Genomic DNA, 24,134 nt, shown 5'->3' with positions numbered 1-24,134 from the left:
CTCGTCTTCCTCCTCTCTCCTCCTCCAACTCTAGTGAACTCCCCTTTATCTTCAACTCCGGTGTCGGGGACTAATACTAGGGTACACGAAGAGGAGGAGCTAATGATCATCAATATTGATTCATCCAAGCAGTCAAGAGCGTGACTACAGCTCCAATCGACCCCTAGACGTGTGGGCTCCGCCTCTCTTGGCCTCTAGGGGAAGGCTCTGCCTCACCCAACCCCAAGGTTGCGGGTTCTGCCTCACCCGACCCTTGGGTTTGCGCTCTGCCTCACCCGGTCTCTAGGGGAGGGCTTCACCTCGCTCGACCTCAAGGCTGCGGGCTCTGCCTCGATCGACCCTTGGGTTTGCGCTCCGCCTCGCCTAGCCTTTAGGAGAGGGTTCCGCCTCGCCTGACCCTAAGGCCATAGGCTTTGCCTCACCCGACCCTTGGGTTTGCGGTCCTCTTCGCCTGGCCTCTGGGGGAGGGCTCCACCTCGCCCGACCCTAAGGCCGTGGGCTCCGCCTTGCCCTACCCTTGGGTTTGCGCTCTGCCTCTCCCTACCCCAAGGCCGGGGGCTCTGCCTCACCCAACCTTTGGGTTTGCGCTCCACCTCGCTCGACCCTTGGGTTTGCGCTCTACCTTGTCCAGCCTTTGGGGGAAGGCTCCGCCTCACCTGGCCTCTAGGGGAGGGCTCTACCTCTCCTAACCCCAAGGCAACGGGCTCCGCCTCACCCGACCCTTGGGTTTACGCTCCACCTCGTCCTGCCTCCAGGAGAGCCCCCCGCCTCGCCCGACCCTAAGGTTGTGGGCTCCACCTCGCCTAACCCTAAGGCCGCTGGCTCCACCTCGCCCGACCCTGAGGCCATGGACTCCGCCTCACCCGATGGAGACTCATGTCGCCGCCAACCACTCTAGGTCCAAGTGTATGGGCCTGGGTCAAAGCTCTGACATCAGGGAGGCGATCGATATGCCCCAATGTAACCCGCGGCCATGACGAGCCATACCCAAGGACTCACATCAGGAACAGTGTCGACCGTACCGGTGCTGTTATGCCTAACCCTCGTATGAACACTGACAGGCACATCAGTTCACCACGACGTCCATCAGGACAGAGTGGAGTGCCATGATCGGCAGACGACACTTACACATGGCGCTAGTGATGGACAGGGCTACGACGTGGACCCATCGTTGTCGACATCTATAGGGTCGACGAGACCTGCATGAAGGATAAGGACACGGCGGTCCTAAAGGCCGCTCTCTCCCTCTCATTTCTTCTCTTTTCCTCCATTGTAACCCATGCTTTCCCTTGGTCTATAAAAGAGAAAGCAGGATACCCTAGGACGGGCATCGGATCGATCCAGGCCAAAACCGATCAAATCATCATGAACCCATCGAACCTTGAACCGACTAGAACACAACACAAGCACATGGCTGAGCGACAACCGAGCTCTCGACACCCGTTCACTCTTTCCACTAGAGACTTGGGACTTGTCCCTCTCTCGCCCGTCTGTAACCCCTACTATAAACTTTCGGTGCTAGTAATATAAGCAGCAGCGACGAACTAGACATAGGGACATTCTGCCCGAACTAGTATAAATCTCGTGTCCTCTAAGCACACCATCCGAGCTAGATGCACAATATTAGAAATTTACTTGTCGGTGGTGACTCAAAACACCGATAGTTAGGATGCCAGGTAGGGGCCTTTTGTGCGTCTCGACATCCACACCAGGCCTCGGATGGCTAGTCACAACCTCAGCTAGGTCTCAGGCGCGCACGTGCGCTTCAGAAACCAAGACTTCATCGTCACGACGGAGGGAGAATTTGCGATGGCTCCCGCCACCGTCCAACCTCTCCACTCCACTGGCCTCGACGTGGTCGCTGGGGCGCTTGAGGAGCTATAGCTGCACGCACCCGAGGCTCGCGCCCTTGGAAGCAACCAGCTCCTCGACTTCGACTACAGGAGGTTAGAGCACTAGCTCAGCACCTTCCTGGGACCTCGACTACAGGAGGTTAGAGCACTAGCTCGGCCAGAGTAGGTTCAGATCTGATGAAGATAGCTTGAATGACGGTTCGATGGAACGATGGATCTGCTAGGGTTTGAGGCCTTGGTGATGATGGCATCGGCTGTTGGAGTTGGCTCAAGAAAAGAGGAGAAAGCAAAAAGGCCGAGTGCGTCGAAAGGGATACTATTGAGATGTTATATGAGACTCATGCCGGGAAGTCAGGAGTTATGCGTATATCTCGGGATAAAGCGGTTACGACGCGGTAAACCAATAAGATAGAATTTTGGAATAAAACCATTTTATCCCAAAATTGGAGGGCATGTGTTTACACCAAAATTTGGGAGAAAGAACGCAGGAACTCGCAGGCTTCCAAGATTGTGTCAATCAAAGAAGATCGATGTCAGCCACGATTCTGTAATCGGGTCTATTGGGATGACGTCAGCGGATAGCGATGATGAACTACGGTTGACGCCAGGAAACTACATATCGAACTCTACAAAAAGGGAAAGATTAGAGTCCAAGTTATCTTAAATTAGGAATATTTTCGTTTATGTCAAGGATTGTAACAAATCGTGCTCGAGTAGGATTCAGGTTTAGACTCCGGGTATAAATATCAGACCCCGGCTATTGTAAAAAGGAATCAATCAATCAAAATACAAGTCAATTATTTTTTTCGACTCTGGCCACCCCTTAGGAGTAGGAGTAGAGTAGATCTCGGCGAGTTCTTCAGCGAGTACGGCTGCATCGATCCGGTCGACCTCCACTGCTTGTCTGTAAGTATCGTCATGGTTTATACCTCTGTTCGTATGGCTGCATCGATCCGGTCGACCCCCACTGCGGCTCTGGTATAAGCTAGTTATCGACTCTTGTTTAATTCAAGTATGGCCTGTGTGATTCTGCCTCACACCCCACTGCTTGAATTAGATCAAGGTCAAGTTATCGACTCTACCTTAGAATGGCAGTCTTTGGTAGATTCATTAAGTTACCGATATTGCTTATTGCTTTCATTATTTATCTAATTACAGCAATAACATTCTGCCCGATTGAGGTTGATTTAGATCGGCCTTATATCTTATTTGACCCATCGTTTGCTAACCTAAAACTGATCCAATCTACACCTTAAACGATGAGTTATGTCTTATCGGCTGTTTTACATCAATCTTGATCGTGCATAACGTGCGGTTAAGGCATGTTGCGTCTTGAGTAGATCTATTGGCTAGAGAGAATCGTTCCACGGCCCGTTATCACGGCCTGTGTGATTCTGCCTCACACCCCACTGTTAGCACCGTGGAGTGGGGATCGATATTTAGTAGATCTATTCCTGGTAAGGCATAACTTTAATTGTGCGTTATGCCTGAATCGGCTGTTTTAGCCAATATCGAGCGCTTTCACGAACAGTTCGCATCACGAGACTATTGAAGTAAAGATATGTTAAAAGATATGTTAGCCCCATGATCTTATTATTGTATTACGGGCTGCATGATTCTGCATTATGCCCCACTGGTCATGATGATATATAAGATCTAACATGTTCATTAGATTTATCTTTATTAAACGGTTAAGTGGTGTTGAATTATTTCTTTATATAAAAAGGGGTTCGGTTAATTATAATCATTGGCTCAGCACAAACCGATTATTTTTGACATTTTATTGCCATTGATTAATATCTGTTCAATTAATGATATTTATCCTGAATGATAATCGATTCTTTTTTACACAACCCCGTGAGCTCTAATTGATTTATTCTCATGAATATACTGGAATCGACTATTTAGTCGATCTCCTTTCATATCGGCTCTAATAGCCGCACATTCGGGACTGTCTGGCAACACCGGCAAGTTTCGCCCTTAATTACTGATAAACTTTCTCTCCTTGTCAATTGCAGGGTCAAATTGACTGGCACATCTCGGGAGGATCGAGCAGGATCGACCACCCCTGCGCTGAAGCTAGGCGGATCTGCTCCATCGAGCGGACCCTTCCGGCTTGATGCGTGTGTCCTCGGCACGGGCGAAAATTATGTGTCGACAGTAATCTTGTAAGGGTGATTACTGCATGCTCAACATTTGATCCATCAGGACATCAGTTCAAAGCTCTTATTCTTGAATATATATGCCTAATGGTAGCCTTGAGAGCTGGCTCTATCGTGATCGGAACAAGTATGGATTGGAAAGATCATTAATTTTTGGCTCCAGAATAACAATAGTGATGGACATAGCTTCTGCTTTGGATTATCTGCATAACCATTGCATGTCTCCTGTAGTCCATTGTGATCTGAAGCCCAGCAATGTCCTTCTTGATGATGACACGGGTGCACATCTTGCTGACTTCGGGTTAGCTAAATTTCTTCAAAGTTCCAGTCATTCATGCCATCAAAGTTCTACAAGCTTACTGGCACCAAGAGGATCAATTGGGTACATTGCACCAGGTGAAAACTTTTTTTCCCTCAAAACTGGACATCGTAAATATCACAACCTTTTTTTTCTGTTTTTAATTATTCATGTTTTATGTTTCCACTATATTACAACGTTATTTTATGATTTTTCCAATATTAAGAGATAAAATTGTTTGATCACATACACACATATTACAGAGTATGGCTTCAGCAACACACTCTCAACAGAAGGCGATGTCTATAGCTATGGAATTATCATCTTAGAATTGCTCACCAGAAAGCGTCCAACAGATGAGATGTTTACTGATGGTGTGAACCTTCATAGATTTGTGGAAAATGCGTTTCCTCAAAAGATTGGTGATGCTCTAGATCCTTGTATCGTTCCATGTTTTGGAGAGGGTGATGCAGACAACAATTTGGACCACGGAAATAATGCAACAGCTGCCGTGGAAAGCCACTGCATCATGCCTCTTGTTAAACTCGGTCTCTCATGCTCTATGGAGACCCCGAAAGATCGACCAACAATGCAGGATGTCTACGCTGAAATCATCACAATCAAAGAAGCATTTGCAGTGCTACATGGCTGAGTAAAAGGGCTGTTGTTTTTGTTGCTCACATACTAGTAGAGCATGATGGCCTTTGCCTAATTTCTTTTGAATGGCCTTTTACTTTAAGAATAATTTGCCCGTGGGTCGTCTCCCATTTTCGCTAGTGTTTTGTGTTTGTTATGTATCAGAACTAGTAAACATGTCATGAAACAAAGTTCGCCTTATTAGGAACTATGATTAGCTTTGTTACCCTTGTCTAATTGATGCAGGTTCCATGTCGGTAGTGTACTATGTACTTTGACACCCTGTTGAGCATAACAATATACATATTAGTCAGAATCTAGGCTCAAGATCGATTGTCATTAGGCTGTCAGGCTTTTCTCTCTTCTTTTTTTTTTGGTTTAGGCTGTGTACTTTTTGTAGAGGCCAGAATGGGTTCTAGATAATTCTAGAGTTAATAAAATCCTTCTTTGTGGGAAAACATCTGACTTGTGGTGCCAAATTATTTATTTGCCATCGATTAGAAGAAAAGAGTGCTCAGGACAACAATAGATCAACCGAGGAAGGGTGATGAATCTGCAGCCGAGGCACCTGGGCATGGAGGGGATCCGCTCCTGCCTCCTTGGATAGAGAACAACTATAAATCATGCCCAGCTGCAGCCATTGTTGCACTATAGTTGAGTATACATATACATAGAGATGACCCAATACGGATGAACGAGAGAGGAAGTGTTGCAGATGTGAAGGGAGGCGAACAAATCTTTGTTATTGATTGCTCCGACCATCAAAAGTTTCTAAGAAGTTGTACTGTTGTAGCACCATTAGACGGATGGGAAAATGAGTGGACACATCAAGCAGTTAGCAGAGCTGCAGAGGCCTGCAGTCGTGGTTTTTATTGGGCTCCTGTGAGTGTGATTGTTCGGTTTGTTTCTTCTGCTTGTTCAATGCTTCTCTGATGCAGTGACATGCGGTTTTATACTGGAGATGAATGAGTGGAAGTGGACTGAGGTTAATGACTTCTCGATCGTTTATACAACTTCCAAAAAAATTCTGGGGTGGTTATTTCAAGTGAAGCAATGGTGAGGATCTATCTTTGACCAATGGCAGATCAAGGAAAGATACTGGGGGGGGGGGGGGGGGGGGGGGGGGGGGGACAGTACTAGACCAATATAAGTTCATTATGCCTCGTACTAGTACTAGACCAACACAATAGTTCGGTTTTAGTGTCACTAACGTTACTTCTTTTTCATTCCTTTTTTGATGAATCAAACCTAACATCAGTTCTACTATACTTAGGATGAAGTGTTTTGCGAACAGTTAATCTCTCTTCTGAAAATAAATCTTAATGTGCTGATAGTTTTGTGTTGTATAATCATCTTAAGTTTTAACACTTCTTGTACTAAAGGGTCCATTTCATCATGTATCTAAGAAATAAAACAACAAAACTTCAACATTTGCAGAGCACTGTCAAGTTCTTCAATTTTGGATAACTATTTGACACAAGCTTATATACATATTAAATATTAATGTAAGATACTTACAAGGCAGAACTGAAGAGATGACAATGCAATTGCTACAGCCTACGCCTCCTTGTGTTTAATCTGCAAGACACAGAGGATCGTGCGTTATTGTTAGAAACAGAATTCTATAAAGTATCACTTGAGAGTGGAAAAATACAAAATAATGTGTATATAGAGTATTAGTGTCTAATTTGTTTAACTAGCAAATGAGCATTCCCACTTTGCAGAATATGCGGCGCATTTTCAAGCAACATCTAGCGCCTACAATGTGCAAATTAGCTGAAATATAAGTCTGAGACTCTAGTGAGTAAGAACAGGAAAATCACAGGGCAGGCATACAGACTTACAGAGTTCACGAATCAAGACTGTTGGGCACTTCGGCATGACGTCATTAGGTGTTGCCTGATGTTGCCTGGCCTGCCGCCTGCTGCACCAGGCGCACCGCGCACACGGCACACCACAGTCCGCCAGTTCAGAACTTCAGATGCCGTAGTGCCGGCCACTTCCACGGTCCACGCGACCAGCCGCCGCGCGGCCGCAGCGCGCTGGCACCCCCTGGCTGGAATGGGGGTACTGGATGGATGGATTCGCCTTAATCCGTGCTTGCCTCGCCGATCCAGTCGCCGCTCGCCGCAATCCCCCCGGTGCGCTTGCCTGGTTTGCGTGGGTGCGTTCTTGCAGAAAGGAACGGCCAAATTAGGGGAGGGCGTGGACCCATGGTGGACTGGGATGTGGTCGGGCGCCTGGGCCTTCTTGGGCCGAAATAGAGGTCACAGGCCTCAAGCGAGGTGGGGATGAGGGAAAGAGACCTCGTTGGCCCAATGTAACATTCTTGTCCTTTTTCTTTATTTCTTTCCTTTTCTTTCCTTCTCCCTAAAATATTTAATTAGGAGATGTGGATAAGAAATATAAATAAATAATTTTATTTTTCAGAAAAATTTTCATGGAAAAATTATTGTAGAAACAGTGAATAAATATGGGCCGGCTCTGTAAATGAAGGAGAGTATCAAAAATCGATTTTGTAGTAATGTTTAGTCAAACTTAAAACAATTTGACTTAAGATAAAACTAAAACGTCAAGTTTTTCTCAACTTAGGTAGATTCCGCTTCTCAATCTATACCTATGATTCAGTATATATTTTTTTGAGAAGATGATTCAGTATATATATTGATGTTAACTTCACTTGGTGCTAACTTCTAAGTTCTACATGAAGGTGCACGCATGCAAAGGAAGCAAGCATCCATATCCTCTTTCAGCACTTAAAAGTTTTATTGCAGGGAGTACCATCTTAACTTGTGGTCCATAAACCTTGACTTTTGTGTTAGCTACTGTACTGATTAGTAATTTAGTATGCCCAATGGTAAGTTAGCCGCCACTTAATTAATTAACCTTAGCCATGTAAAGACAAAGTAACTTGAAATTACAGGCCAGCAAGGGTTGACATGAAGGTAGGGCTAGCTGCACATGTGTCTTAATCTTGTTTACTTTCATAGTAATTGTAAGTGTCTGAGTGCAACATGCTTTTGACATTTCGTTGAAAATATACTTTTTTGTCGCAAAAGATTTATGTATCATTGTATTAAGTACAAGAGTTTAACAAAACATACAACGCGCTTCTATCGAGTGCCGAAGGAGGTCGACCTAACGCTGCCGAAGCTGGACCATCCTAGCAAAAGACCTCTTGTTTCGATATTACATAAAAGGAAACAACCAATACCGAGGCAGCTTTGCGACCTAGGAGGTGGCCTTGCGTCTTCGCGGCTGTCTAGACGAGCCCTTTCCAACGGCCGGGAAGAGCGCGTCCTAGCACCTCGGCATTGGACGCAGTCAGGTTGCCGTCGAAGAGCTTGTCAAAGGTCTCCAGCTCTGACGCAGATGGCTCTGATGGATCCTTGGTGTAGCCCATACAGCTGCATGATCAACACCTCACCTCGTTTGGAAGCTGATACTCAGGAGAGGCTCTGAGTTGTCAACCGCCTTGCTCCGCCACGGCAGCATCGGCTTAGCAGGAGGCTGTTTGGGAGGCTCACGAATCAGCAGAGAATCCCTCTTACATGTCACTTGTTGATGAAGTTGTCGAGGCGGCGTTTGGCGGAGTCGTCGTTCTTCGGCGAGTCCACTGCCCACTGAATCGGACGCGGGGGTGATGTCTGTAGCTCACATGAGACCACCGTTGGGTCCTCAACCTCCAGTTGGGGGGCCGCCACCGCTGGGGCCTCATCCTGTAGCTAGGGGGGAGGGCGCCGTAGGTGACGACAAGCGCTCAAGGGAAGCCACGCGACGATCCGACTGCCAACGAGCAAGGTCCGCGAACTCCTCTAACATCAGGTCCTCCGTGATGTCACGATCAGTGCGTGACGTTCGGGTATAGCGTCAACGTCAACGGGTCGGGCTCGACGATGCCCGTCTCATTGGTCAGCTCACCGTGCCCCGCCTGAGCACCAACAGTGACCGAGGTGAAGTTCGGTGCCATCTAGGTGGCCCCCTGCCAATCGCCTGTGACTGTCGGTGGCGACACTCGTTGCCTGCAGTGGTGTTGCCCCCCCCCTTCAGTCGTCGCCGATGTCTCCGACATCTGCCATCGTGTGTAGTCGCACCTGGCGCAGCTACAGCCGCGCCTGGCACAGCACCAGTCGAGCTCACGCTGTCGCCTTGATTACTCGACCGGGTGCCCGAGGTACGCTCCCTGGACAGGTCATCATGGCGGAACTTCTGTGGCACCAGATGAGCCGGAGCTGGAAGGAGGTACCGTCCGCCGACGCCTATAGTCCTGCGTGAGGTGTCGGAACCCCCTACATCGGAGGCAGTGTGGAGGCAGCTTGCAGGTTGCCACCCTGTGTGCGGTGGAGAGACAGTTCAAACACTTCCCGTGTAGGTCCGCCAGGATAGCGGGCAGGGGGCCGCACGTCCCGTCTCCTGCCAGGGAAGGATCTCATGCCACCCATCGGCATTGGGGAGGAGACTCGTCCACGTCTATGGCGACCAAGGCATTGGCGAGCAAGAATGCGGCCATCCACTGACCGATGAGGCAGGCCACGCAGTAGCTGTGGGTGCGTACCGGCTGCAGCTTCCTCCGCCTCCGGCCAGGTTCCTTTCGGTCAGGATCAGCTCCACCATGGACCAAAGCAGTGACGACACGGACCTGGGTGCTTGCGATGGGTGCAGCGACCACCTTCGCCGAGCGACAAGCGACGTCCAGGTAGGTCATGAGGTGGTCGTCGTTAGACTCGTCAGCATCATCGTCCGCCCACCAGCGGCTTTTGGTGTGCCCACCCAAGACTGGGTAGAAGGGAGTCACGTCCAGTGAAAGGAAGGAGCTAGGGGTGACTGGCGGTGACATGGCGGTTGGTTGACTGGGACGGACGTCTTCGGAGGTGGCTGCACCTTCCCAGCATCCGTCACCTCCGATGGGTCACCGTTCGGCGTAGGCGGCGGCATGGAGGGGCCGGATTGGACCTCCACACACGGCCCTGTGGTGGGCACTGGCTCCAAAGGTGGCTGTGAGGGCACACCAATTCTGATGCCGCTGCTGCTAGAGGTTGTCGTGGAGATGGTGGTGCTCGGCGCCTATGGAGGCACACCAGCACCAGAACCCGCAGGGGTGGCCTCGACGCTGCATCTGGTGGCAGCGGCGTTGGTGCTGGCGGCCCTCTAGCGCGCGGATCCTGCAGTGCTGCTGTGGGCGGTGGCGGCAGCGGCGGCTCCCGATGACGACGGCGGCACGGGCGGGTAGGGAGCCCGCGGTGGCGCACCGGCGCCAAATCCCGCGCCTGTGGGGATGCCGGGGTTGGGGAAGGGAAGGTGGGGGCGGGGGTCGCCAACGGCAAGGCCAGGGCCAGTGGGGTTGGCCTCCTAGGTTTTGCCCACTGTCTAGGTATGCCAGCTTTGGGGAAGTGAGGGGGAGGAGGAGGAGGGGGAGGGGGAGGGGGGAGGGGGGAGGTGGGGGCGGGGGGCGCCGGCGACGGCGTTGGAGCGGATAGGGTCTGGGGGGGGGAGAGACGCCTAGCCTGAGCCTGCCCAGTCAGAGTAGATGCTAGCCAAAGCTTGAAAATATACTGGACGAAAGTTAAGTATAACATTGGGGGTTACATGGCAAAGATTGTTGAACCTAGGCCGTGTATATCCAGTGGGGTCATCCATGATCTGTTCATGCTGACCATGTCATGATATACTATCATTCATAAAAGGATATATGCATGTCACCGAGGAAGATACACCTTAGGCCTTGTTTAGATGTTGTCAGGATTCATCTCAATCCACATATGTTGAGGTGGATTGAGATGGAACTTAGTTCAAGTTTCACTCTAATCCACTCCAACACATATGAATTGATGCTGAATCCGACTACATCCAATCAAGGCCTTATGAAGTTAGAGACATATGTAAAGGACTACAACATGTACTACCATTGTATTCATATCAAGCGAAAAAATATAAAGTATCTGGTTCCTTTTTAGTTTATAACATGAAAAGTCCTAAAAAAATGCTCCCTCAAGTGCACAAATTTTAAGATAACAAAAACTACAATTAAACTTAACACAAAAAATGGAGTGTACTGACAATCAAAGTGTTCAAACCTTTGTCATACAAAATCAATAATTTTCTAGGACCAACCTGCCTACTGATTGTTCAAAATAATAACATTGAAAAAAATGAGCCCAACTCAGCTGGTTGGAATTGAGGTGTGTTGTATATATGTCTCAACCACCAAGTTTGAGTTATCTTCAATTCAAATTTTGGTATCTGTTTTCTTCTTCATAATTGAAAAAATATACCTAGTTCCTCCTATGCATACACTGATGGTAAACTGAAGAATTCAGGGAAAGTACGATTTCTTTGGCAGAAAAAAAAACAGAAGGAAAATCTCCTCCTTATAAAACTAGTTCCATCAGAACTCATTAGTCACTGCACGAAACCTTATTGGAGCTCTGGATCCATCTGGTCACTAAATTGGTTTTAACGCGTTCGTTTTCCCAGCCTGTTCATTTGGCTGTGGCTTGTCATAAACGATCGTAAATTTTCAGCTAGAACAGTATTTTTCTCTCACACAAACCAGCCAATAATACTTCTTCACGAACCAGCAACACGATACGAACCAGCCAACCGAGTGATCAGATCATGGATCATGACCCCTCACTTATATTTGCCTTCTTCCTTGGACATACCTATCCATGACATTTCTTCTCTTCCATCTCTGTCAACGTTGCTATCTTTTTTTTTTTTTAATTTCGTACTCTATCAGACCCCACTCTCTGTAATCAGTCAAGTCATGGCTACTACAAAACGAATACGGATACTAGCTTTTCCTTCCACCATGTATAGATCCATCTTTCAAAAGCTTTTAAAATTTGACCTGTTCGTTTCAGTCAGTTTTCTTGAGGTTTATATTCACCTGCACGTCACCCAGATCAGATTTTCTGGCAGGATTTCAGATTCAGAACGTGTCATCAAGAAAGAGACGAATCTGCCTATCTGAGATTAGTTAATTACCCTGGCCTTTCATTCAGTCGGTGGACCTGACTCGACGACAAAACTGGTGTAAATGTGTATTCGTTCCTTTTATAATTCAGCCTGTTCACTTGTTGGTTTCAGCCATGGCTTATCAGCCAATCCAATAGTATTTTTCTCTAACAACAAATCAGCACCAGTCAGGACTTATCAGCCCTAGAAATCAACCAACGAACAGGCTGATCGTTTCTTTTCCGATCCAGCTGAATTTGAATATAACGCATGTGCCAGAACTGTCGCTTGCACTGAGAGATAAATTGTCTCTGTTTCACTGACTTCCACGAAATTGGATTTTGGGTCGAATCAAGTTCCACTAACATGGAAGGCTGGCCAGTTTTCCCCCTTCTTTTTGAATTGGTGGCTAACAACGATGATAACCTATAATAATTCCCTGACTTTGCATAAGTTGAATTTTTGTTTATAATAACTTGTGACCCACTGTCTCAGCAAATAAATCTCAAATTCTAGGGTAGAGTGCACTGTGGAAAAAAGAACACTTTTCTAAAACTAACCCGAATAAGGCTCTCTTTGGTAGATGGTAGGGTTTGAACCTCCCCAAAAAATAGTGGAGCCAGGAAAACCACATTTTCGGCATCTGGCCAAAAATAGCTTTGGCTTCACTATTTTTTTTGGTTTGGTTTTAACTTTAGAAGCCGTTCTCGTGTGTGCACATCTGACAGAGCTTTTATAAAACCGGTGGAGAAGAAGCAACAAAATACCTGCCAAAGATGACCTAAAACTGCTAGTGTGAACTAAGGTAGCACCACTGGTTGATCCATCCCAAGGCCTTGTTTAGATCACCTCCAAATTCCAAGTTTTTTCACTCTCTCTTCATCACATCAATTTTTAGCCGCTTGTATGGAGTATTAAATGTAGGTAAAAAATAACTAATTGCACAGTTTAGTTAGAAATCACGAGATGAATCTTTTGAGCTTAGTTGGTCCACGATTGGACAATATTTACCAAATAAGACGAAAGTACTACTATTTATCAGGTTAATATTTTTTGCAATCTAAACATGGCCCAAGTGGAAAAGCCACCAGGCTACCACTTGATGGCTTATAATCCAGGGGGGGGGGGGGGGGGGGGGGACCAACCTAACAAGAAGATGAACTAGAGCACTCAGATGTTCCATAGATAGACAAGTTAAACACCATAAGTAATGGAGACAAAAAAGAAACAGGGATCAAGTGAGGTGCAGTTCAAGCGTTGTTCTTTAAGCACATGCATGATGAGGCCATTACTTCACCAATGTGCCAATGGCGACATGCCAATAGGCAATAGCTACCAATCAGTCCCCATTTCTTTGCAACTAAATGTAGCTATCAATCTAAAGCAAGCCTTGCTAATTGCTAACCTGACATGGCGTGCACCGGCATAGTGTACGATCTGATCTGCAGGATTTGGCCAATGCCGACTCAAAGTCTCAAAGGCTACCACATTCTTATATAAGATAAAAAAAGGCCACCACGCAACACAATATACTTTACCATTTTTTAAACTCAAATAAATTATAAAGAAGCAAAAATACAATTGAGGCTTACCCTCGATAAAAAGAATCATTACCGGTTTACCACAAAAGACTAGCAAATCAAATAATTACTACTCTATCTTTTGTAAATTAGAAGTCGTTCCTTTTTCTCTAGATATATAGCTTTTACTACATATATTTAGATATATAGCAAAAACTATATATTAAAAAGTTAGAATAATTTACAATTTAGAAAAGAGAAATTATATATGAATATGTCTTGTGATGCCAATTGAGATGCTCGTTACTTTTGGCAGAAACCTTACAGCATGTCCAAGAGTACCCAATTTGCCAATAATATTTGGAACATGAAAGAAAGATCTCTCCAACATTTTCTAAAAAAGTAACTCCAAAAATATTAAAAGAAAATAGATTATGGGAAACTTTCCTGACGCCGCGCGGATTTTTTCGCAGGAGATCGAGTCTGTGCACTGTGCTTGCATGTCCCGGCCAGCAGCGACCTGCAGCCGAGGGAGCCAACAGCCGCCAGCCGGCCATCCTGCAGCAGGCGCAGGCAGCAGCAGCATTTCTGCCGGCCAGCACTAGCAGGCACGGGCAACACTGGCACAGGCTGGCAGCAGCTGGCCATGGCAGGCAGGCAGCAGCCCCCAGCCGGCCAGCAGCAGCAGGCTGCAGGCACAGGCACGCAGGTGAGAACGAGCAGATGGTATACGCACGACTGCGACTACGCGGACTTTTTCCGTGGGAGTGAGTTTTTCTAAGGGCATGTTAGATTCAAAAATTTTTTGCGTAGTAACCCGTCACATCGAATCTTACGGCACATGCATGGAGTACTAAATGTAGACGAAAAAAAACTAATTACACAGTTAGGTGAGAAATCGCGAGACGAAACTTTGGAACCTAATTAGTCCATAATTAGACACTAATCGTCCAAATACAAACGAAAGTGCTACAGTAGCCAAAATCCAAAAAAATTGGATCTAAACGGGGCCTAAGTATAGCGGCAACCGGCCGGCCTGGTCCGGCCCGGCATGGGCTCGTGCTAGGCCTGGCCCGACGAGGCATGGCCCGGTAGGGCCAACTTGCCACCTGGCCCGTGCCTGTCTTGGGCTTCGTGCTAGGCCACCGGCCCAAGCACGGCCTTTTTAGCAGGTCGGGCCGCCCCGAGGCCCGTGCCCATGCCACCGAGCGCTCTGCTCTCGCTGCTCCGTCGCAGTGCCTCCGACACTCGAGGCCAGCTCCGTCGCGGTGCCTCCGCGCGGCCGCAGCTATGCGCGATGCCCACGCCGGATTCGACCACGAGAGCTTGGGCTGGGGGCAGTGGCAGCTCGGGGCTGGCTCGGCGACGACTTGCGAGGGGAGAGATCGAGGGAGGGAGGCACTGGTGTCCAGCGCCGGTCCTATGAGTTTGAGGACCCTCTGGCGAATTCGTCGCGACGGCCCTCTAGACCATAAAATCTTATAATATATAGGCTAATTTTATTTGTAAAGGGAAAGCAAATCCAATAATATATTTTTAATTTAACATGTATGGTAATTATCGAAAGAGAGAAACAACGCATACTTAAATTATCATTAACCTTGTTGTTGCTCTTCTTCTTGATTATCAGGTGTATCTATATGGTTGTCATCAAGCACAACACTACTTGAAGCTGAACAGAAACTTATCTAAAGCACCTTGTTGTGACTGAACAAACTATTCTTCTTGTCTTTTTCATTTTCTTTTCGCAGCCTCTGACAACTATTTCTTAGGTAACATTCTAAAATTCTTACACCTAACCTAAATTACAAGAAAAATATGACTATATGAGTACAAAGTACTAGACAAAAATTGAACAAGGAAAAAAACCTAGGGCCCAGACAATTTGGACATGAACTGATTCAGAACCAAGATTCACAAAATCACAAAAATGGCACAAGGCAATAACCAAGATCAGATATTCAGATGTCGTCGACTCGTCGAGCCCTGCCTCGGCTGTCTTGTCGCGTGGTGATCGCCCGATCGGCGCTTGCGTCTCGCCGTTTGCAGAAGTTTGGTCGCGATCGCTGTGCGAGGCTATGGCGTTGGCGGCTCGGCTCCTCGCCTCTTGAAAAGAAAGAGGCCGACGCTGATGGGCTGCTGGCCTGCTGCACCTTCTCATTAATCCTAAATTCTAATGGACTATAGCTAAAGGGTATGGGGTCTTATATACTTAGGCTTGGGCCCCCATCCCGCCTGGGCCCTCGGCCATCGCACCTCCTGCCCCCCCTTAGGGCCAGCACTGCTGGCGTCGCGGCGTCGCGGAGGAGGCACCAGAGCCGCTTGAGCCAGCGGTGCGCCCGAGTCCGCAGCGGTGTAGCCAGGTGCGGAGGTGGTGGGTTGGCGGCGTTGAGAGAGAGAGAGGGGTCGGGGGCGTGAGCGCATCGCTCTTTCCGTGTTTCGTGCTGGCGCGGCTCACATCGCAAGTGATATAGAGTGCGGCGTGGGGAGGGGTGGAATCGGTGGATTGGGGGAAAGAAAGTTAGGGTTATGGGGAAGGAGGCTGGTGAGCTTTTTTTAGCAGAGTTGGTTGCTAGCTGGTGGGCTCTTACTCTTAGCAGGCCAGGGTGGTCACCGGGCCACCACTGGGCTTCTCACCAAATTGCGGGCCATGCCGGGCCAGCCCGCGTGCCTAGGGTAAGGCCCAGGCACGACCTGCTCCCTCGGGCCGTGCAAAAAAACAGGCCTCGTGCCGGGCTGACGGGCTCAGGCCGCATGCCCATATATATTTCTAAGTGCCATTAGATTGGAAGGTGGAATTGGCAGGGTTTTTTTTTGTCAAATTTGCAAAATATCTTAGATTGAAAGAGTGTTTTAGAAACTCTTGGAGATGCTCTAACCATATGATCCCCAGTTAATGTGTTTTTGCTACTGTGGGGTTAGTTTATGGAAATTTCCGCAGCGTGGCTGCTATCGATAGAACCAAGGGCATACTACTTCTATCAAATCAAAATGCGCAACGCTCTTATTTTTAGTTTTCACCACCACCACCACCACCACGGGATGGCTAGCTTAGCTATATATAAGACGGTTTAGGCAGCTGGAGATCCTCAGCTCAGCCAGCCTTCTTGACTTGTTGTCTTCCGAGGTTGTCTGAAGTGAAGTTGGCAAACCATGCCTGCCGTCTCGGCTGCCGCCCGCTGCGCCGCCGGAGCGCCGGCTAACGAGGTCGCCGAGGACCTCTTCGGCTTCCTGCGCGTGCTCAGTGACGGCACCGTGCTCCGGTCGCCGGCAGGCCCGGTGTTCTGCCCGACCACCTTCCCCGGCACCCACCCGTCCGTGCAGTGGAAGGAGGCCGTCTACGACAAGGCCAAGAACCTCCGCGTCCGCATGTACAAGCCGACGCCGGCGCCGGCGCCGACCGCGTCCGCGGGGGAGCAGAAGCTTCCGGTGCTCGTCCACTTCCACGGCGGCGGCTTCTGCCTGGGGTCGTGCACGTGGGCGAACGTGCACGAGTTCTGCCTCCGCCTCGCCGCGGACGCCGGCGCCGTCGTGCTCTCCGCGGGGTACCGCTTGGCCCCCGAGCACCGCCTCCCCGCGGCCTTCGACGACGGTGTCGGCTTCATGTGCTGGCTCCGAGACCAGTCCGTGGCCGCCTCCGCCGCCGATGGTTGGCTCACCGAGGCCGCCGACTTCAGGCGCGTGTTCGTCACCGGCGACTCGGCGGGCGGCACGATAGCGCACCACCTCGCCGTGCGCGCTGGCAGTGGCAGCTCGGCCGCGGAGCCAGGCCTTGTGACGGTCCGGGGCTACGTTCTGTTCATGCCGTTCTTCGGCGGCGTCCGGCGCACGGCCTCGGAGGCCGAGTGCCCGGAGGAGGCGTTCCCGAACCTTGACCTGGTCGACCGGTTCTGGCGGTTGTCGCTGCCGGCCGGCGCCACCAGGGACCACCCGGCGGCGAACCCGTTCGGGCCAGACAGCCCCGACCTGGGCTCGGTGGACTTCCCGCCGGTCCTCGTGGTGGTCGGCGGCCTCGACTTGATCCGCGACCGCACCGTCGACTACGCGGAGCGGCTGGCGGCGATGGGCAAGCCCGTGGAGGTCGCCGAGTTCGCCGGCAAGCCCCACGGGTTCTATCTGCACGAGCCGGGGTCCGAGGCCACCGGCGAGCTGATCCAGACCGTCGCCCGGTTCGTCGACGGCTGCTGCGCCATCACTGCATCAGAGGCTGCTGCTTAATTTGCTCGGTATATGCATGCATATGCATGTGTCACGTTTCAAGTCGTGTCGTCGTGTTGTTGTTCACTCGTACCTTTTCTTTTTTTATATGAAAATTCTGTAGAGTGCAACTTGCATGTGCGTGACGTGGTGTTCGTGTATTGGAAGAGGTTTTTTACTGTTCTAGTCAGTGCCGGTCCTAGGATTAAGGTCCCTCCGACGATCTCGTCGTAACGACCCCTCTTAATCATGTATAAAATCTTATAATATATAGACGCTAATTTTACTTGTAAAACGAAAGCAAATTCAATAACATATTTTTAATTTAACATGTCTGATAATTATCGAGGAACAATATAGATTAAGGAATATATTTGTAGATGCATGATAATTATCGAGGAATAATGTAGATTAAAAAAATAATATATTTGTTTTCTTTTCTCACCCATGACAAATGTTTCTTAGGTAACATTATAAAATTCTAACATGTAAATTAGAAGAAAAATATGACTATATGGGTACAAAGTACTAGAAGACTGGAATACTATACAAATAATTAATTTGAATTAAAAATAAGAAAAAAAATGCATTGGGCCTAAACAACTATCGGTGATCGCAATTCATAAGAAGCAGAGAATCAAGATGTCGTCGTCGTGGAGCCCTGCCTGGTCGCTATCCTCGTGCGCCGTGTCCGTGTCTCTGGTATTCTAGCTCTTCGCGGCGGCGCGGCTCGCCAGCTCCGTGCGTGTAAGGCGCACGTCTCGAACTCACGATCAGAGTGTGTTGTGTGCAGCGTGACTCCTCGCCTCCTCTCTACCCGAGGGCCGTGGGAAAGGAAACTAGAAAAGAAATGTCAATGTTGTCTTTTTGGACCGCCTAGCCAGTTCTATGTCTCTCTTCTTATTAGTTTGCTAATGCCTAATAGACTATAGGACCTGAGGGTTTGTATACCTAGGTTTGGGCCCCTCCTCGGCTTGGGCCCTGGGCCATCGCACCTCATGGCCTACCCTTAGGGCCGGCACTGGTTCTAGTTTTTATGTAAGAGAACTGCTGCAGCGGTACCTCAATATCTGTGGAGCTATATTTGACCAGTTTGTCAATGGATGGATGAGATCTCTTCTCCCTCGATCAAAACCATAGCCACTCTATCATCTTTCTCTCACTATTGTCTAAAGTTCTCCCATGACAGTGCAGGGAGGAAGAGGCTCGGTGTCTCGCGGCCTTGCCCCTTCCTCTTCTCGGGCAATGACATCTTCTCCAAGCAGCCTCCCTCTTCTCTTCTCGGCCATCACCGCCTTGCCCAATAGGGCACCGGTTAGCCTGTCGGCGCCCTCTCTCTCTCTCTCTCATAAGCAATGTTGCTCGTCCAAGAGGGCCGCGGTTGGCCCATCGGCACCCATGCTCCCTCTCTCTCTCTCTACGCGATGTTGCTCTACCAGTGTACGTGATGCTTTGGTGGATCTTATTCGAAGGCACAACGGAGCTTCACCGGTCTCCTGTAGTAGCTGCAACACCCACCAAAAAAGGCAGATTGGGGGCTCTATCGGCTCCTTCATCTTTGAGGAGTAGGGTGTTATGCTATTTGGATCGTCTAGGTAGGGATCTAGCCGAGGTGCATGATAGATCAAAGACCTAGAACTAGTTATAGTACTACCAGAGAAAAACAGAGAGGGGTAGTTTAGGTCTTACGACCTGACACCGCGGAAGGAGTAGATCCAGAGGCCTTCATCAGGGTTCGCTGGTGCAGTCTGCGCACGGGCAGCGATGGTTGGGGAAGAGTCAGGTGAAGTCCGGCGACGCGGTGGGGTGCAGTGAGGCCGACGGTGATGACGGTGGCGTCTTCCTGTCGCTGGCGGCGCACCCTTGCTAGATCGGACTTAGGGTTTGTTGGTGGGGCGGATTGGCTCACGGTGAACCTCGTACGTTGAGCCACCGGTCCCCACCACTTTATATAGCGCAGTGTGATAGGGGGCCCACCAACCATGTAGGGTTGGGTGCCCCCTGATCAAGGCGCGTGACCAAGGCCCAATAGGCTGTTGGGCTTATTGGCTGGGAGATCAATCCAATATTCTCCCCCCTTGATCTCACACTATTACTTTTATCTTTAAACTTTAAACTTCTATCCTTTTATCCTTACTCATTTCTTCACAGATGATGCATAGAGCATGTTTCATCGTCACGGTCAATCGCCGATAGATTTAACAGCTACAATGCACGTCTCTGCTCTAAAATAGATACTTTAACTTTTGGGCTCTTTATAGTCCAGGAATCATAGGCTTTCCCTTAAACCCATGCCGGCTACTATGTTTCTGAACACGTTGGGTGGTAAGCCTTTTGTAAGCGGATCCGCGAGCATCTTTTTGGTACTTATATGCTCAAGACTTATCATTTGATCCCGGACTCTATCCTTCACAACATAATACTTTATGTCAATGTGTTTGGCAGCACCACTTGACCTATTGTTGTGAGCATACTGTACTGCTGGATTATTATCGCAGTATAACTTCAGTGGTCTATTGATGTCGTCAACCACCTTCAAACCGGGTATGAACTTCTTTAGCCAGTTCACCTGCCCCGTTGCCTCATAACACGCTACAAACTCGGCATACATTGTGGACGATGTAGTGACGGTTTGCTTTGAGCTTTTCCATGAAATAGCTCCCCCTGCGAGAGTGAATACATATCCAGACGTGGATTTTCTATTATCTCCAGCATAATCAGAATCTGAATATCCCACTATATGGAGTGAATCAGATCTTCTATACGTCATCATGAGGCCTTTCGTTCCTTATAAATAACGCAAGACTTTCTTTACCAATTTCCAGTGTTCTATTCTAGGATTGCTCTGGAATCTGCCAAGTAACCCGGTAACAAATGCCAAGTCAGGGCGCGTGCACACTTGAGCATATTGCAAGCTTCCGACAGCTGAAGCATATGGAACCACTTTCATTTGATCGATCTCATATTGGTTCCTGGGGCATTGAAAATCCCCATATCTGTCGCCCTTGACTATAGGAGCAGGTGAGGGACTACATTTGTGCATACTGAATTTCTTTAAGACTTTTTCTATGTATGCTTTTTGTGACAGTCCTAATACCCCTTTTCTTCTATCTCGGTGAATCTCGATCCCTAGAACGAACGAAGCTTCACCAAGATCTTTCATATCAAATTTTGAGGACAAAACTTCTTTGTCTCAGTAGTAGACTGACATCACTACTAGCAAGTAAGATATCATCCACATACAGGACAAGGAAGATAAACTTCCCATTCTTAAACTTTGCGTAGACACAATTGTCCTCAACATTATCTTTAAACCCAAAGTTCTTTATTGTCTGATCAAACTTCAAGTACCACTGTCTTGAAGCTTGTTTTAATCCATAAATGGATTTCTTTAGGCGGCATCCCAATCGTTCTTTTCCTTCCATGACAAAACCTTTCGGTTGTGCCATGTAAACATTTTCCTCTAAGTCTCTGTTGAGAAATGCCGTCTTTACATCCATCTGATGTAATTCTAAATCGTAATGTGCCACTAATGCCATTATGATTCTGAAAGAATCCTTACATGAGACTGGAGAAAATGTCTCATTGTAATCAATCCCTTCTCTTTGTGTAAAGCCTTTTGCCACAAGTCGGGCTTTATATCTCTCTATATTCCCTTGAGAGTCAAGTTTTGTTTTGTAGACCCATTTATAGCCTACTGTTTTGGCTCCTTTAGGAATTATCTCCAAATCCCAAACTTTATTTGCATTCATTGATTTCATTTCATCTTCCATGGCCTCAAGCCACTTTGATGAATGATCACTTTTCATGGCTTCTTCAAATGAGGTAGGATCATCCTCCATTTGAAATTCCTCAGTATTGTACACTTCATAATCAGCAGGAATAGCTAATTTTCTAACTCTTTGAGACCTTCTAGGGGCCTCCTCATTTGGCACATTTTCTGTTTGAGGCTGTTGTTGCTCCCCCTCATGTGTGGCAATAGGTTCTATAGGATCCTGAGAAACAGGTTCCTCATCATCATTCATTGTTGCCACAGGCAGGGATAACAACATGTGCTGGCACCACAGTGTCTTGTACTAGTCGGTGCAGCAATAGCAGGTAGTGAGAAAAATAGGCTCATGAATTATAGGAGTGGGTGCATACACCTGCTTCTCTTCAAGGTCAACTTCTCGAGCTACCATGCTCCCCCTCATCATTTCATCCTCTAGGAAGACAGCGTGTCTCGTTTCCACAAACTTTGTATGTCTATCTAGACAGTAGAAACGAAAACCTTTTGACTTTTCTGGGTAGCCAATGAAATGGCAACTCACTGTTTTGGGATCTAGCTTCCCAATGTTTGGGTTAAAAACTTTAGCCTCAGTAGGGCTCCCCCCACACATGCAAGTGGTTAAGTGAGGGTACTCTTCCTGTCCACAACTCATACGGTGTTTTGGGCACTGACTTACTTGGTACCCTATTGAGAATATGAATGGCGGTTTTTAACGCCTCCATCCACAGACTCATCGGTAAAGTGGAGTAACTTATCATACTGCGCACCATATCCATCAGGGTACGATTGCGCCTTTCAGCTACTCCATTCTGCTGAGGTTCGCTCGGTGTGGAATACTGGGCTACTATGCCATTCTCCTGTAAGAACCTTGCAAAATGGTCCAGGAACTTGGCCATATGGGGTATGCCGACCGTAGTACTCCCCACCACTGGTCAGACCTGACTATCTTTATCTTCAAATTGTGTTGGTTTTCAACTTCTGCCTTAAATATCTTAAATTTATCCAATGCTTCTGTTCTTTCTTTGATTGGATAAATGTAGCCATAACGGAAGTAATCATCTGTGAATGTTATGAATGAATCAAAACCATCCACACTCTTTACAGGAAAGGGACCACAGATATCTGTGTGAATAATCTGTAGAATTCCTGCGCTTCGTTTGGCATCTTTCTTAATTTTCTTTACATGCTTTCCTTTTATGCAATCTCTACATTGTTCTAAATCTGAGAGCTCTAATGGAGGAAGAATATCATTCTTAACTAGTCTTTCTATTCTCACCCTCGAAATATGGCCTAAACGACTAGTGCCATAATTTCGACAACGCATCGTGAGCTCTCTTTCATTTTTTATTTGCATTGTTCGATGAGGATACATTCTCATTCACATCACATACAGAATTCACATTTTCACGAAGTGATAACAAATAAAGCTCGTCTTGTCGGAAGGCAAGACCAATACATCTATTATTAAACAATATCTGACATTTGCCATTTCCAAAATGGCAATCATAACCATCATGGTCCAACTTTGATACACTAATCAAGTTTCTTTGCAAAGAAGGTACATAAAGAACATCTCTAAGAAAAAGTATGAAGCCATCAGCAAGCTCTAGCGGAAGATCGCCAACGGCCTCAACATCTGCTTGTACTCCATTTGCGACTTTAATGAAACTTTCGCTTCTTTGCAAAGTTCTCATCGAATGGAATCCCTGTAATGAATTAGCAACATGAATAGTTGCACCTGAATCAATCCCCCAAGTAGATTTTGAAAACTTGACATACAAGGATTCATTTACGAACGTAATAATGTTCTCACCTTTATTTTTCATAATCATCTTTAGGAAATCAGAACAATTCTTCTTATAATGTCCCGTCTTCTTATAGTAGAGACACTGGTCTTTATCCACTAGGAATTGCTTGATTCTGAGACTGTTGCATGGGACCCTTTCCAGATGACTTGGAGGAAGAGCTGTTATTATAGTTCTTTTTCTTATCTTGTAGGTAGTTGACAGTACCACCCTGTGAAACTTTTATTCTTTCCTCCTCCTGCACACACATGGCTATGAGCTTTTCTAAATCCCATTTCTCAGGCTGTATGTTGTAATTAACAACAAAGGTGTCAAATTCTTTTAGCAAAGAACCAAAAATCAAATGAATAAGAAACTCATCCTTGAGTGCCAAATCCATTGGTTTGAGCTTAGATGCCAAATTGCTCATTCTCAGTATGTGCTCTCTAATGCCACTGCCGCCACCAGAGTACCTTTCTGTGACCAGTTGCTTGATCAGCTGGGTTGCATATGTCTTTGAAGAGCCAGTGAACTGACTCTTTATTCTTTCTAGGTACTCTATGACCGTGTCACAGTCTAGGAATTGAGCCCACTATTACAGGCTCAATTGTATTCTTTATCACAGCCTAAACATTTCTTATTGGCTGTGACCCACTTTCAATGTTCAAGGTCAAAAGACATCTTTACAGGGAGCAAAGTCCCGCTCTCTGTTCTGCCATGCAGCATCAGTCTCATCTGTCTCCCTCACCGGTGCCACAAGGTTCTTTGGGACACTAGTGTGGTGACTACCTAGTCCACCTCAGCCAATATGAAGGCCAAGTCGATCTTTTTCTTCCATTCAATGTAGTTATCCCCTTTTAGAGTGGGGATCTCTTTGATACAACTCATCAAGTTGTATCCGCCTGAAAACACAATTCAAATAGTATGAGAACACAAATAATAACAACAACAATTGCAT

At 47.5% G+C, this 24,134-nt stretch overlaps 1 protein-coding gene and 1 long non-coding RNA gene across 2 annotated transcripts; one reads left to right on the top strand and one right to left on the bottom strand.

Annotated features, from left to right (window-relative positions):
- Positions 1–4,053: 4,053 nt before the first annotated feature.
- Positions 4,054–7,124, bottom strand: LOC136549410 (uncharacterized). Its single transcript, XR_010781893.1, has 3 exons — positions 6,794–7,124; positions 6,468–6,527; positions 4,054–5,231 (listed from the first exon to the last, which is right to left on the bottom strand). It is a non-coding gene; the product is annotated as an uncharacterized lncRNA (long non-coding RNA).
- Positions 7,125–16,466: 9,342 nt separating this feature from the next.
- On the top strand, positions 16,467–17,893 carry LOC136550929 (carboxylesterase 15-like). The gene has a single exon (XM_066542515.1). The coding sequence runs from the start codon at positions 16,580–16,582 to the stop codon at positions 17,642–17,644; it is 1,065 nt and encodes a 354-aa protein (XP_066398612.1). The 5' UTR covers positions 16,467–16,579; the 3' UTR covers positions 17,645–17,893.
- The last annotated feature ends 6,241 nt before the right edge of the window (positions 17,894–24,134 follow it).

Source organism: Miscanthus floridulus, chromosome 4 (assembly GCF_019320115.1).
Source record: "Miscanthus floridulus cultivar M001 chromosome 4, ASM1932011v1, whole genome shotgun sequence".
In the NCBI taxonomy this organism is placed as follows: domain Eukaryota; kingdom Viridiplantae; phylum Streptophyta; class Magnoliopsida; order Poales; family Poaceae; genus Miscanthus; species Miscanthus floridulus.
Note: the sequence above shows the minus strand (reverse complement) of the source record. Positions and strands in the feature narration are given on the sequence as shown.